General features: G+C 38.7%; 1 protein-coding gene and 1 non-coding gene across 4 annotated transcripts in view; both read right to left on the minus strand.

The window, feature by feature from the left end:
* Nucleotides 1–16,258, minus strand: part of Mid2 (midline 2) — a 98,524-nt gene that overhangs the window by 81,153 nt on the left and 1,113 nt on the right. For all 3 annotated transcript variants that reach the window (XM_029473305.2, XM_021153074.3, XM_021153072.3), the window contains exon 2: nucleotides 3,248–3,963. In XM_029473305.2, coding sequence (XP_029329165.1) covers nucleotides 3,248–3,907 — 660 coding nt within the window. In that variant the 5' untranslated portion in view covers nucleotides 3,908–3,963. The remainder of the gene's footprint in view (nucleotides 1–3,247; nucleotides 3,964–16,258) is intronic.
* Nucleotides 2,209–2,315, minus strand: LOC115030136 (U6 spliceosomal RNA). Its single transcript, XR_003835761.1, has one exon. It is a non-coding gene; the product is annotated as a U6 spliceosomal RNA (small nuclear RNA).

A 16,258-nucleotide genomic window follows, 5' to 3' on the forward strand; every position in this document is an offset into this window, starting at 1 on the left:
GTCTACTAAGATGAGAACGAAATCAAACCAGGTGCACTAATATACTTCCTATAACATAATTCTAACACTGGGCATAGTGGTTCTGGCCTCTAATCCTAGCACCCAGGAATCAGATTCAGGAAGAATGTGAGTTCAAGGTCAGACTGTGTTACATAAAAAACAAACAAACAAAAGCAAAATCAAAACTTTGCCTCAAAAAAAAGAACAAACAAATAAACAAAACCCCCATGTCATTATGAAGACCTAATTTCTTTGGATTTCTTAAAGAGGCACTATGTATGTGTTTGACAAACACAAAAAAAGGATAGTGAGAAAAAAAAACATTGTATCTGGCCTCAAGGCATTTAAAATGTCTCTGTAGTGTATTAGAGCAGACTTGTGGGGTTTGGCTTGAGCTCTAAAGAGCGGGTAGAGTTCCTAAGCAAGCCAAGAGAACAACACTGGTGAAAGTAGAGGGGAAAAAAAGCCAGACTGGACATTTTGTATGCGGTTAGGAAGTTCACCCGAGTAGATGAAGCTGGCAAAATTGAGAGTTGTGAGGGTAAAATTGAAATGAGCAGCAAATGATAAAAATAATAATAATAATCCCCTTTCCCACTCGGCACTGGTGGAGGAAATTCCTCACCTCCCTTTTTCTCTCCTGCCTTCCCTTCCTCATCCCTCTCTCTTACTCACAAGAGTGTGTGTGTGTGTGTGTGTGTGTACTCCCTTTTCCTTTTCAGACAACATAACAAACCACACAGTTGGGAATGATTCAGATGTTTCCAGTCTCCGTCCAAAAATGAACAAAAATAGTTTCCACTTAATTTATAAACAGATTTTTCTGCACATTTCCTAAAAATTAAGGGGGGAAAACTATAAAAAATATAGCCACTCTTTCTCCAAAAATTACTGATTAGTCACAGACCAAGACATCTTTTTATAAAATACACTTGTATTTTCCCAGCCAGGAGACTAGAACTATAGCTGTATACTGCCAAATCTGCTTGATCTATCCCCCCATGTTTTCCGCTATTCTGGAATAGCCAGTGTTCTCTAGACACAGGCTTATTCTCCTCAGTCTCTTTGTTATCTCAGCAGTACATATGGATGCTGGTATTTCTGTGTGGAAGATTTTTCAAAGCCAATGCCTTATTATGATCCTAACACCTGAAAATATTTGGCAGTGATTACTCCATCCTCTCCATGTCCCCCACTCTTCTTACTCCCACCCCTACCTTTTGCCATTGTGAAGCTGAAAGTTATAAAATTATGTCCTCTTCCTGAGGCTGCTAATCATGGACCTACCTACGGGATGTGTAGTTGCTGGAGCATAAAGTTAGTTTCAGAGGGGAAACAGCAGTTAAAAAAAGATAGTTGACTCTGCCCGGAGACTGCTTTTCAGTGCCAGTGCAATTACTAAACAGGTCTGTTAACATTTACCACGTCACTTAGTGGAAGAAAGTCTCAATGTATGAAACTTTAAAATGCAAGGTTTGCACTAGACCAGGTGCTTGGCCTAACAATTGGATGATTCTAAGACTTTAAGGCAATAATATTACCCTCTGGAGCCCCACAAGAATCAAAGTTACACCTTCGCTGAAATAAAAACATTGACATCGAGTCTTACATACATTAGGTATACACTTGCTCTTAACCAAAAAGCTGAGAGAAGGTGACATGTTGGAAACAATTCATTATCAAAAGAGGCGCAAACCATTGTAAGTGTGATGCTCTAAATATTGTGTGCAGTAAATTACAGACAAGATCGTGGATCTATTCTGACTGCTGCTTCCCTTACCAACACTAATTTCCATGTAAATTTGAATAAGTTCACCAGATTCTAACAGAAGAAAAGCCTCCATTACTTTCCCACCTCCCTCCATGCTATTGGGACCTTCCTTCTAGCCTGGCTTATGTAGACTTAGGTTCTATTTGGGGGTGGTAATCTTACTATTCATTTAAACATTTTATTTTGTTAAGTTTCATTTTATTTTATAATGAATACATAATTAAATATGTGATGATATAATATTCATTGCAGAAATAACAATTGTTTTAAATTATACAGAAATGTGGGCAATTATGCCTTTAATTGTATATAACAGCATCTAACAGACATTACAAGTTTTAGTTTTCCAAAAGTCCCAAGACATTTAACATTTAAACTTAACAAATTTAAGCTTTTTAAATTGGAAATACTTTTTCCACACAATATATTCTGATTTGCAAAATATGGGATGCTTCCCAAATTTGTGTGTCATCCTTGTACTGGGGCCATGCCAATTAATTTTCTGTCATTCCAAGTTTAGTATGTGTGATGCCAAAGCCAGCACTGAACATTTGATTTAGTCAGGAATCTATGTTAAGTAGCTCCCTTCTTGAGAAAACTTATACCACATATCAGGAAAGCAATAGGAACCCAACAGTTGGCTACATCTGACATTTGTGACCACCAAAGTAAGGTAAAAGGCCTTTCAAAACCAGGCACTTGGGCTTGCCAATAAATAGTATTTAACATAACTTCATAAACCCCGCCCACTGAACACAAAGGCCTGGAGACTTGTAAGATGGAACCTGCAAACCTAGGCACAAACTCACCACTTTTAGCTCAGGAGTTTGACCACACCTCCTGATTTGGTGATCTATTGGTGTAAGAATTAGCTCTAAGTGAAGTGCTCACTGGCAATTTGCAACACTGCTTTCTTTGCCGGTACTGATGAGGTATTTTGTCGTCGTTGTTGTTTCTTGCAGAAATGGTACTAGAACCCAGGGACTTGACACTTGCTATGCAAGCACTCTATCACTGAGTCGCATCCCCAGACCTTGCAAACACATGCATATACTAATGTCCTCCACAAATCTCTCATCTGCATAGATATACTCAGACACTTCCACCCACACCTCCATAGAGACCCAGCCAAATGTATGCAAATTAACACACATGCTAATTTCAGTACACCTACACAGGTACGTACTCACATACTAAAAAGACAAGGTGGGGAGATCATAGCAAAGATATATAATGCACAATGTGTCACAGATGAGAAAGGCTGCTGTTACCCTTGTGAATTGCACTTCCCCAGAACTACAAGCAGCCTTATGTAATATCTAAGTCCCAGGGAAAACTTGCAGTGAGTAGGTTATTCTCTATGAAAATAACTTGACTTATTTGACCTATAGAAAAAGTGACCCAGTATATTGGGGACCTTGCTACCTGTACAACTATGTACTAAATCAAAATTGTGAGGGAGCAAATACTGCTTACCTTTAGTTTCTCAAATCGATCATTCAGAGAAGCGACCTGATGGTCTCGGTGACGACCCACCAGTTTGCATAAGGCACAGATCAATTGATCATCAGATACACAGTACATGTTCACCTTCTCGTTCTCGTGGTCCAGGCAGGTAATCCCTCGAAGATGTGTGTCTGAAACTGGTTCCACCAGGCGATGGCTGGTGAAAGGTTTCTTGTTGGGGTGTGTGGCCCGAAGGCAACGGTCACAGTAGGAGACCTCACAGGTGATGCATGTCTTTACAGCATCTCTCGGAGGGTCCTGCTCACAGAATTGACATGCAATTCTCTCACTCGACATGGCGGAGCTAGGCCTGTAAGTCCTCTCCCGGCGGCTCTCACTTGGAGAATTGGGCCCACTGACTGAAGCCTTCTGGAATCGATCAATAATGTTCTGCAGGGTCACATTCCTCTTGAGGCCATCCAGGCCCCGGTGATTCAGTGAGATAACATACCTGCATGTAGGACACTGGAAAGCAGTAATGGGTTCAATGGATTCACCAGAGCTGCAGCTTGAGACCAAGATGCGGTGGGCACAGCTAAAACATAGGCTGTGAGCACAAGGAAGCAGAAGAGGGTCTTCAAACAACTCGAGGCAGATTGGACAGGTCAATTCTGACTCCAGTGTTTCCATCTTTAGTGAAAATAATCCTGCTGAGGCATTAAGAACCGCAGAGGCTGGGCTCTCACCTGCAAGTAACACAAAGTAAGAGTCACTAAGCATTTCTGAAGGAAAAGTGATTGCAGAATAATTATATTGTAACCAAGGGAGACTTTCGGCCTGATAGACTCCCTAGGGACACTTAAGCAATAGGGATTATTGGAAAATTAATCAGGAAGCCTTTCTGCACCCTACTCTCCTTCAAACCTTCGTTTAGACACTTGCCTGGGTTTTGTTTTGTTCTGTTTTGTTTTAGTTTTGTTTTGTTTTCCTTCACCAATAAACAGAAGCAAGGGGCTACCTCTATGTCTTGGTTTCCTGATTACCATTACCATTACCATTCCAGCTCCCACACTCAGCATGGACCATTTCCTCCTAAATTCTCCATTGGCATCTCTTCTCTGAGACTGTGATGAGTTGGAGGCCCTACAAATTTCTCAATCCCTATTCTCCAATATTGTACTCTATTTCATGTCAAGGCAAGATATACAGGCTGCTCCTATTTTACATCCAGTGGAAGGAAAACAAGGCTATATTTCAAACTAGCTCTCTCTTTCCTGAAATGATTCCATTCTAAGTGCCTGCATGGAGAGAAAAAAAAAAAAAAAGACAGACAGCTTTGGGAAAATGCAGTTTCAGTGCGGAATAATACATTTTCCTCCAGACTATGAACTTGAATTACTTTATATTAGCACACATGGAGATCTGTTTCATCCTATCTCTAATAAGCTGAGTCATTTAAGACAAAAGATGATATTATGCCTTTCCATTTCGCTTTCTCAAACCCTGACCTCTGAAAACTCCTTAATTTGGTCAAGTTGGGTAGGGAAGAATTCCAACTGTGGACTTAATCTGTAACAAGTGCTCGTCCAGCTTCTGTCTGTCTGTTTGTTTTTATTGTTACAGATTGTTCAGCTAGCACCTGCCTGTTTAAAAAAACAAAACAAACAAAAACAAAAAACAAAAACTCGTCTCCCGGGTGTTTTTTATTCATGCTTTCTAAAACATGACTAGATAAAACTCAAGATCTATCTGGAAATTGTGAGTTGAACTGCCAGAAAACTTTCAATCTGGTAACTTTCATTTTCATGCAGACCAGAGAGTAAAAGAAATGCCCCAAATGACAGTGCTAACGAGTCTGTCACTCTCTCCATTTTCTCACAGTCGTTTCAGACTTGGACATAAAGATATTGCTATGAGTCTTTGATATTCTAAGTTAGCTCTCACTAAGGACAAATAGAAAGCCTGCCTCCCTGGATGAAACTGTTGGTTCTATTAATACGAGAGAGAAGGGCTTCTCTTGATTGTGAGGAGTCTTGTTCATCTCACTAGCATTAGAAATCTTCATCAGGACCTGAAAATTTGATTCTTCCACTGGTATTTGTTCAAATATTGTCAGTGAGTAGTAATATGTGCATAACCCTCTCATGGGAATCACCAATATTGAGTACAATTATATCTAGCACTTAAGTAAAATAAATGCATTCACAAAGGATGTTTCTAAATCAAACCCATTCAATGTACCGAACTAACCAGGTATTTAATGAACATCCTACAGTAAATTGGGCTATAAATGGGGAGGGTTTTCTTTATAAGGCAGCCACTCCCACTTAGGTTAGTAGGTTCAAAGGTTTGTTTAGCTACATTTTAAAGACTGAGACATGTGATAATTTTATTTTATGATTTTCAGTTACTTAAGCACATTCATCCATATGTCTGAAGAGGGACCTTATAATTGTATGCCTTTAGAGAAGATTACAACTCCCACACAGGGTAGGACTATTTCCTTAGATAATTTCATCTGATAGTCAAATTAAACATTGGCTCAAATGAAATAACACTCTCTGACCATCCTTGCAAAAAAATGCAAGGTTTCCTTAAATGGTGAATGTTATCATCCAATCCTAGAAAGTGTTTATTACTTCAAATACTGGGGGTTTCTAGAACATTCACATTAGCATATATGTATTTCCTACTAATTCTCTCCTCTCCTGGAGAACCACAACAATTTTGTATTTTTATTCATAGCATGATGATGCCTGGCACAAAACTGGTATTAAATAATGGCCAATAATGTATTGCTCAGAGCAAACATAAGAAGGCACATATTGATTATTTATATGTGTTCTGAGTGCTATGTTAAGCACTTTATGTACATTAAATTCTTTCAGGACTGTGAATATGGGATCATTATTAGACCCATCATAGACTTAGGAAAATGAGGCACAGAGTCATTAGTAAGTCAACCAGAAACACACAAACCCAGAACTGAAATCACTCTCATGCCAATGCCTGTGCTTTGTCTCCTACACCTTTATTCTATCATCTCACCTCCTTCACTGAAGTTATCTTAACTATTTACAAGAGAGTTTCTAAATGGCCGGCTTCCGCTTCTATTTTTGTCTCTCTGTCCCTCTGAACCCTCTGCCTCTTTCCGACTCCTTCCTTTAAGACTATCTTCATCTGACACTGTACTTCTACTACAACCCCTTTCAGAGCTTCAAGCATTCCACAATGCCTGTGTCGAAAACTACCCAGGTTGCTCAGACATTGCAGAAAGTCGAGTTTACATGTTCCGTTAAGGTGCCACAGCTTCCCAGTCTTAAGAGGGAAGAAGATATGGAGAAGTATCTCTTCGATTTCATATGAATCCCTAAAATGTGTTCCCAAATCAATATGACCCTTGAACCTCACTATGAAATTAAACTTAGGGAAACACACTCTAGGTCACAATGGCCTTATATAAGGTCAAAGAAGGAATCTTTAACTAGAGGTTTCTGGACCTCCTAGAAATAAATGTCTGCAGTGTGTGAATGCCATTTGTTACCAGAAGAGGATTGTTCAAAGCTTTCAAAGGACTCTTGGAGGTCTCCATAACAGTAAAGTCTAACATAAAGAAAAACAAAAGAAAAAAACAGAAAGGATAGATAAAATGCAGAAAATTACTTAAATGAGCCACACCTTATTTTATTTTAACATAACTGCAATAAGTTCAATTGGTTAAGATCATTGACTTCTAATGCCTGATCATCCTGTTTCCTCCCCACAAAGGATGGGGTGGTTGGCATACACTACCACGCCTGACACTCCATTTGTTTTATTGTGACACAGTAACATCATTAGCCAATTTGAGGGACTGGATACTTTTTGCAAGTTCCTCAAACATTTGTTTATTCATTAGGGCCCCTGATTCTCATTAGTGCTGTTCTAGCCTGCCTGAAACTAGCATCCATTTCCCTACCTCTATTACTAGCTAAGCATCAGTACAATACCAATTATTGTTTTTAGAGTTTTCTTTAAAAAAAATAAGTGCTAGCATGACAAAGAAAGTAATTTGTCCAAGGTCATACTTGCTTGCAAATAGCACAATAAATAGTCAAACGTAGAAAAAAATAAAAGCCTCTAGAAACAAGCCTGTATATTTATAACCAACTCGTTTTTGACAAAGGTTCCAGGATAATTCAGCAAAAAAAAAAGAAGAATTTCAACAAATAGTTCTGGGAAAACTTCATCCCAACATGCACAAGAAATGAAGTTAGAAAGCTATATTTATTATGACATAGAAAAATCATTAAAACTAGGTAGGCATGGTAGTGTATGCCTGCAATCCCAACACTTGAGAGGTGGGGACAGGAGGATCATCAGAACAAGTTCAAGGACACTGTGGACTACATAGTGAGAGATCTTGGATTACAAAAAAAAAAAAACCCATTCAATCTAAAGATGAATACAGGAAAATGGTCTATGAATCAAAACAGCAAAAGTCTTAGAGGAAAAGATTCCTGTAAATCTGACATGCCTTAGGTTAGACAACAGGATTTTTTTTTTTTTTTTTTTTTTAGATCACAGCAAAATCACAAACAACCAATACAGATAAATGCTACTTCATCTAAATTTAAACCTTTAGGGCTAGAAACTACAGCATCAGCAGAATGAAAAGGTAAAGGATCTTCCAAAGAAGATAAACAAGTAGCCAGTAAGCACATGAAAAGATATCCAACATCATCAGCCATTAGGGAAATGCAAACCAAATAAACACACTAGAATAGCTGTAATAATACAAAGCAAACAAACAGAAAGGGAAAGTAGCAGGTGTCTGCCAGGATGTGGAGAAATTGAATCCCTCATATATTACTAGTACAAATGCAAAATGGTGCAGCTGCTTTGGGAAATAGTTTGGCATTTCCTCCAGAGTTAAATGTGAAGTTGCCATCTGATCAAGCTATTCCACTCCTAGGTCTATACTGAATAATTTTTTTTAAAAATGTGTTTATTCAAAAGCTCATGCACACCAATGTTCATGGCAGCAATATTCATAGTAGCCAAGGGAGAAACAACCAAACCACATCGTCTGATATATGAAAAATCAAAACATGGTTTATCCTTATGATACAGTATTATTTGGCTATAAAAATGAATGGAGTACTGATAGAACCTGCGATATGGACAATCCTTTAAAATATATTTCCAAATGAAAGAAACCAGTACAGAAAGTAGTATATTGTGTGATTCCCTTTATATGAAATTCCTAGAATAGGGAAACTCATAGGAACAGAAAGCATAATAGTAGCCAAGGTCTAAAAGAGGGAAGGAGTGGGTGTAAGTACGAATATGTATGGACTTTCTTTCTGGAATTTCGACAGTATTCTGGAGTTAGACAGTGGTAATGGGTGCACAAGTTTTTTACTATATTAAAAACCACTTGACTGTATACTTTTAAATGGTGACTATTATGATATGTGAACCACATCTCAGTCTTTAAAAAGAGATTCAAAGTCAGATCAAACTCCAGACTTAATATAGCTAACTACTATATGGTATCAATGTATTGCAAATTGTGTGATTATGTAGTGCCCATAAACTCTACTGGATTGCTTACTTCTATTTGTTTTTAATACTTTTTTTCCAGCTAGGGTCTCATGTATCTCAGCAGGCCTTGAACTCACTAGGTACCTTGAACTCCTGATTCCCCTGCTCCACCTGCTTAGTGCTGGAATTGCAGACAAGCATCATCGCTCCCAGCTTGAATAGCTTATTTCTTTTTTTCTAAGTCGCTGGTTCCCTATCTTGGTCTTGCAATGCTCGGAGACATCTACAACCTGTCAATGAGTGTCAGAAAATTCTTAAGCCTCAGTTCTTATTTACTTAAAAATATTTAAATTGTTGCTAAAAACACGTAATTCCTACCTACGTCACAAAAATACTTTTAGCAGAGGAAGGGACACAACAAAAAGAAAACAAGAAGGTGTTGCAACTTCAGAAAGTTTTGAGGATTGCAGATCTTTGATTTAGAAGGCTGTAAGGACAGCAAAAGAATGTGAATCTGATCGAGTATGACCAATGACTGATAATCATGAAGCTTTCTCTAGAAAACACATGGCTTGTCATAAATGAATTAAGGAAATATACAAAATGGTAGAAACAATTGACATATCAAGAAATAACTATCTTTATGCCTACAACCTTTGGAGTTCCGTTCCAAATAATTTAGTTACTGGTGTGTAAACAGACATGTATGGTTTTGCTCTTTCTACTAGAAGATTCGTCCTGCATAGTTTATCTTCACAGTCTATTCTTTTCAGTTTGAGCTTTTTTAAGAAGTAGGAAGAGAGGGGAAGGATGAGGTTACCAACAAAAGGAGACTTATTGGTGAGGCATTAAAATGCTGTGTGCCTATATAGAAACGCAAAAAGAGCTTGCCTCTCCCTCCCCCACTTTCTCTTTCTTTTGAGACAGAGGCTCACTGAGTAACCTGGACTAAGCTCAATCCTCTTCCCTTTGCCTTTCAGTGCTTAAATTACAGTCATGCACCATCACTCCTACCTAAAAGGAAGAGGACATGCTTCAATGAAAGTGGTTATGATTTCAAAACATAACACGTTTTGCACTTACAAGATGAAAAATTGATTCAAGTATTGCCCTCCAAATCTAGCATTAGCTAACTCTGATCAAGAGTTATGATCAAGCAGCTGTGATCTGCACTTGACAGAATTCTATTATTTCAAATGCCATTTGAACATAACTAAATGCCTACTTATCCCAACAGCTAATAGCCTATCTAGTTTTCACATTCCAGATCTTCTGAGTATGCTCTGGACTCTTACTCTCTCCCTGGGGAGCTATTGTCTACCCTTCTTCCCAGAAAAGCCACAAATATGAAACTAAGCCTGACCTTTGTTCTATAGATTGAGAAAAGAGCTAGATTTTTATCTTTAAAAATAATACAAAAAATATTCTTTGGGATATTAGCTTTAACCTTTCAGGGTATTAGCATTAACTTCCCATGAGACTTTTCTTAGAATACCAGAAACGATACATCTTCCTTGGAGTAGGAACAAACAAGTCCTGGCTTAGTCTCTTTCTTCAAGTGCAAGATGCTGTTCAAGTTGAACTAGAATCACCAGATATTCCTCTAAGATGCCTTCTAGATCAGATATCCTATTATTATAGAGTTCTTTCTATTTATTACCATGCAAATAAGATATCTTGGATGCTATAAACTAGCTCTTCAAAACATGACTCTTCTTTACCAAAGTAACTAGGAAGGCTAAGAAGTGGTAAGCACTGCCACCAAGACAACTAGAGATGGGCAAGGTGTATGGCTGTCCTTTGTCTAAGCTAATGGGAAGTGTAGTAGATGTTTTTACTTGTAGTACCTCAGGGAGATTTATCAAACTTTCCAGTGAACAACTAAAGGGGAGAGGAATGCCTTGTGAGTCTCAACCAATGAAAACTGCTTCTGGACCTGAAAAAGAAAACTGCCAAATCCAAGAACATTTTGAAAAGTAGATGGCTCATTCAAGTTCAGAAAAGATCCTTGAATGTTCGTACATGGCTGTAAGCCCAGAACTTGGAAGGCTGAGACAGGAGGATCACAACTTAGTTCAGGGACATCCTGATCTACATAATTATTTCAAAGCCAGCTTGGGTTCCACAGCAGCTGTAAGAAAAGAAATCTGACATAAAGGTAGCCAATGCATAAACTTCTTTATATTCTATATGATGAGAACTCAGAATAGAAGGCAAAATGGAGGTTAGGTAGGTAGTCAATGACTATAATTAGTTAAAATAATAATATATTTATATAGTGTATCTATTTATATAGTATAGTTACATATATATTTAAAAACCACTCTTTCATTCTTTTACTAAAGTGTTCTTAAAGTTTTCTATCTAACAGTACTAGCTTATGATGCTAGGTAAAATATTTAAATTCTTTGAACCATAGCCTCTTTCTCTTTTAGATCAGAAGCCCCCACTGTATGCACTGCATATACTCTTGTGACAATCCCATGAGGAGATAAATTAACCTGTTTTAAAATTACATTTACATACATCATGCATTCATACCTGATATGATACACCCAGAACAGTTTTTGACAAGCTAGAAACACTTGGAAATTCATCACAAATGTAATTGACATGAAAGAAAGCAGTCATACTTTTCCACACAATCCCAGGAAAACCACAGTTCTAACTGATGCTCACATGTCTTAACATTTAGCTTCCCATATGGTCCTCCTGAGGGAAGAATTATTTCTAGTTTCTCTTTGTTTTGTTTTGTTTTTAAACAATTTATTCATTTATTTTTATTTTTATGTGCATTGGTGTTTTGCCTGCATGTATGTCTCTGTGAGGGTGTCAGATAGTGGAGTTACAGACAACTGTGAGCTGCCATGTGGGTGCTAGGAATGGAGTCAGTGCTCTTAACCAGTGAGCAATCTCTCCAGCCCCTCTAGTGTTTTCTTTTAGGCTGTCATCATACATTGAGAGACCTCAGAACTGGAGGTTGATTACTGGCTAGGACAGAGAACTGATCCAGTTCCTGACTAATAGGCATTAAGGCCTACATAGTATTTTATAGTTCAAGAATTGAATGCTATTCCCCTCTAATAAATGGCTCCTAAACCTACCACTTTGAGCATTTTATATAATTCAGTCATCATAAATATTAAAATGAATATCAAAATAACAAGACCAAAAGTCCCAATCTGCCTAAAATACAAAAGATTAATGAAAGTGTGATCAAAATACATTGTAAAATGTATAAAGATTTCACAGAATAAAAATATTATTTAAAAATGATTAATCAAGGTAACCAAAAATGGATTTGCTGAGGTAACTTAAAATATTTGACAAGAATTTTAAGTATGATTCATAATGCAGATTACACTGGCAGAGCTATAAGCCCGAGGAACAAATGAAGAAGAACCTTATTCACCTAGGCTACTAGTGCAAATTTTCATCCATTTTAAGACTGAACTTCCAATCCTCTGTTTTTTCAATGATGCATTTTTAAATCTGGTGATTTTTAAAGTATTTAGTGTCCTACTGGGATGGGCAGTCATTTCTACTTTTCTATAATAAAACTTGTAATATATGTATGTAGGACACTCTATTGAATGTTAGGCTGTGAGGACCCCAAGTTCTGATCAGTAACAAGAGACAGAAAACAGAGGCCTATTTGAAAATCAAGCTTCCACTCTCCTGGGAACCGCATGGATCCTAGCAACACTGAACAAAAGGCTACAGATGCAGTGATAGAGGAATCTGAACTATAAACCATTTTTCTATCTCTGGACTGTACACACACACACACACACACACACACACACACACTTTGCTCTCCTAAGTCAGCACTGTCTTCCATGCCTGCACATTATGTTCCTATCAGAGCAAATTGCAAAATATTAGGAGTTTAGGTTTCAGGAAGAGTTGTCATTATAGAATGGGTTTTTTTTTTTTATCAGATCATCTGGTCTCTGTAAGAGGATGATTCAGAGCCAGAGGATACTGTTCATCATCAACCAGAGGAGTCTGACCTGCAGAAAGAGGCTAAGACAAAGCCCAAGGTCAGGCAGTCAGGGTGCGGTGGAGAAACAAGAACCCACACTTTTCTAACCCAGTTACACTAAACCAACATCGTAGTGTATATACTCTATTCAGACAAATAGCACATGGAGAAAGTGATGGTGGGATGGTGTCACTTCTTTTCCCCAAATGCCTCTGCCATGTTTATAGGCTTTCTGGAAGTCTGATTATCAAAAATGTTATGTGATTTTATGGTCATGAAGAAAAAAAGATAAAAAAGGTAGCAGACAGAAAAAGCCACAGAGCACAGCCTTCTACAGTCCACAGAAAACTTTCTGCAGTTTTAATCTATGAAAATGGATGGCGACAGGATTCTTGGCCCTTGAAGGTGAGAAGTGAGAAGGGGCACTAATAGTCTGCACAGGGCAGACAATAGAGTGGGATTGTCTTTTCTTGCCACCCCAGTCATCTGAACTTCTCACTTGATGCTGTGACTCAACACACAGAGAAGCACTTTTCTAGCCTCCTCTGTTACCGCTCAGTGATGAACACTGTATTTGTTGAGGATCCAGAAATACACACAGCACAATATCATACTTTGTATCCAATTTTCAAAAAAGTGACTATATTTAGGGCTAGTGAAACTGCTCAGCGAGTAAACTTGCTGACAACCAAGACTGGTGTCTGGAGTTTGATCCAAAACACTGATGCAGTGGAAGAAAAGAGTAGATTTCCACAAGTTTTCCTCTAACCTCTGCTTGTATTCTATGGCACACATGCATGCTCATATGCACACACATTCACACAAATAAATAACTGTAAAAATTTAAGTGAGTGTCTTATTCTATCCATCATAAACATATCATACCTCATACTTTAATGATAGAGTGTGTCGAGTCAGGACCCTCTGCTTAAGGAGGCATGTCATAGACACAGCTTTCTTTTGCACAGAAGACAGAACAAAAAGTCAATACTAAATGGAATTGGAGCACCCTCAGACACCCTCGGGCCTCCTCTAGCAGCTGAGTCCCATTGCTAACATCTAGAAATTTAGCAAGCTCTATAAAAACTGAATGACAGACAAGTAGTTATCTCTAAAAACTGCCATCTGAGACATAACTGTGTGCCACATCCCTGTCTTTGTCTTTAGGGGCTCTACATCCATGTTAAGGAAGAGAAAGTCTACTTCTAAGGGAAACCTGACAACCAGAGACAGTATTCTTCACTCCTCATCAAGCCAATGATTCAAAAAGCATTCTTCTGTAGTTTCCTTCCTAATTGTGGTGTCAGCAGATTTTATGGGAGGAGAGAATGGAAAGGCTCACCACTCAGAACACTACTTGGATGCAATTATGACACTCCACTGGCACTATTTTAAGACTTGCAAGTTGGAGCAAGTTGCCCTGCTTTTAGAGGAGGGATTAACCAAACCAATTTTATCTAAGTCAATTTGCGCTGTTCAGATGATATGTTTGTGAAGCAACCAAGCCACTCATTTGCAGCAAGTGCCTCTCAAAAGTGGTCTTGCAAGGTACAACATGCTAGGCAGGAATCCCAGTAGTCATGAAAGTAAATTGGAGAGACAGCTCTTCATGTGCCATAACCCTCTCTCCCTACTCCACACATCACACACCCTGACTGCATCCTAGCCATGGAGCCATGGAACTGTAAGTAGAGTTTAGCATTGGGCAAATATGAGCCCAAAATAATGGGTCAAGGGCAGGTCCTCACTCAACACAGCCAGCAGAGGCTTCTGTACATTAAAGGTGCTTTGAAAAATATTGACTCACTGCTGCTAGGTGCTAGTTGTGCTTATATAGCCAGACCTAAATGTATCTATGTCACTTTTATTGGTCATTAACTAACTTCCCCCATGTAGACTAAAAAAAAATGGGTGAGGTTGAATATTCAAATGAGTCTGACTCACATTGTTAGGGTAAAGTGTAATCAATATGATTTATGACTCGACTTAAAATCATCACCATTACTTTCTATGCCTAATTGTATATATGTTTCCATTCAGTTGCATATACATTTATGAAACAAATTGACTTAAGATCTAAATTACAATGACAATTTGAATCTCAAGGGAACTAATAATGGCAAATTAGGGTTCCTGTAAATTAGTGTTCCCATTTATACCCAGTCAATCCAGTAACCCAATAAAGGATAAATGAAGTGCTTTCATTGAAGAGTATAATGCTGAGGTTTATAGAATCCTTTTATCTTCAAAGGACCAAGCCAATACTCACAATACCCAGTACACAATATTATGCCTTTTATGCAAGTGCAGCAACTGTGAAAAAGAGGTCATACAAATGTCTAAAGGCCGTAAAGCCAATGCAATGTCACATCTGGAATGAACTCTCTGATCTTCTTGGCTTCCAGGCTTGTGTTTCAACCACATGAAACGAGTTTTGTAAGGAACAATCACGAGAAATCTAATTCATATTATGAGTCTGTGTTAAGCTAATTGATTGAGCAGGAATATATAAAAATAGCAAAGATTGATTCTCCCTTGGGGCAGTGATGAGCAGAGAGGAGAAGGTTAAAAAAAAAAAGGTGGAGATGCTGGGATAGGAATCTAGGGTACAGCAAAAGCTCCCCAGGCAGAAGTGAGCAAGAATGTGAACTCTCCATTTGGCAACTCCATCTTCTATTGGAATAGTGTCAGAGATCTGATTCGATTTCAGAGAGGAAATGGAATGGGATTAAAGTCAGCCCTTGTGGTCCAAATCGAGAATCGGATTAATTAATCCCCACACAATAGTTGTGTACTATTACAGTTTCCAATGTCTTGCTTCATAAATACTCCTCCTTAGAGACACACAACTAATGCCATTCAGCAGCCCCACCCTCCAAAATCTTCCCAAAAAAATCAAAGTGATAGAAAAGCAAGAAGCTGCTTTGCTGGGATGTGCACAGGTTGACAGAGAAAAGCTGAGAGTGCAGGAACTCTGGTGGGAGATGTGGGGGCTTGAATGTGAGGCAGGAAGAAGAGGCAGAATAGAGACAGTACCTAAGGAGTGTGGAAGAGTGGGGAAAGTGAAGAGTTCAACCATCCCTGGATCCTAATTTCCTCCTCTAAATCGAAATGCCTCTTAAATAAATAAATAAATAAATAAATAAATAAATACTATGCTGCACGTGAAGTGCGAAACAACCCAAGCCAGCTCATCACCAGTAATGTTCCAGTAATTTTTACGAGCCCGGAATGGAAAAGGTTCCCCTGTCCCTGCTTCAGTCGCAGTGTGTCCTATGGACACACTCAAGTTTTCCCTCTCCCCCCTACGGGGCTGCTTTCACAGCTAGGCCAGAAATAAAGAACCGCCCAGACAGAGACCTGAAGATCGTTTCCCCAGCAGGGAGGAAAAGGGGAGGGAGAATTAAGTTTCTCCCTGGATTCCCGCTCGCAGGGTGTCCACAGAATCTCAGGCTGCTGCGCCAGCAGCACTGAGCCAACCGCCGACCTAGGGGCGCCGCCCGGGCCGAGGACGCCGTGGATTGCGGGAG

This window comes from Mus caroli, unplaced genomic scaffold (genome assembly GCF_978045245.1).
Source record: "Mus caroli unplaced genomic scaffold, Mus_caroli_1 scaffold_5, whole genome shotgun sequence".
NCBI lineage: Eukaryota > Metazoa > Chordata > Mammalia > Rodentia > Muridae > Mus > Mus caroli.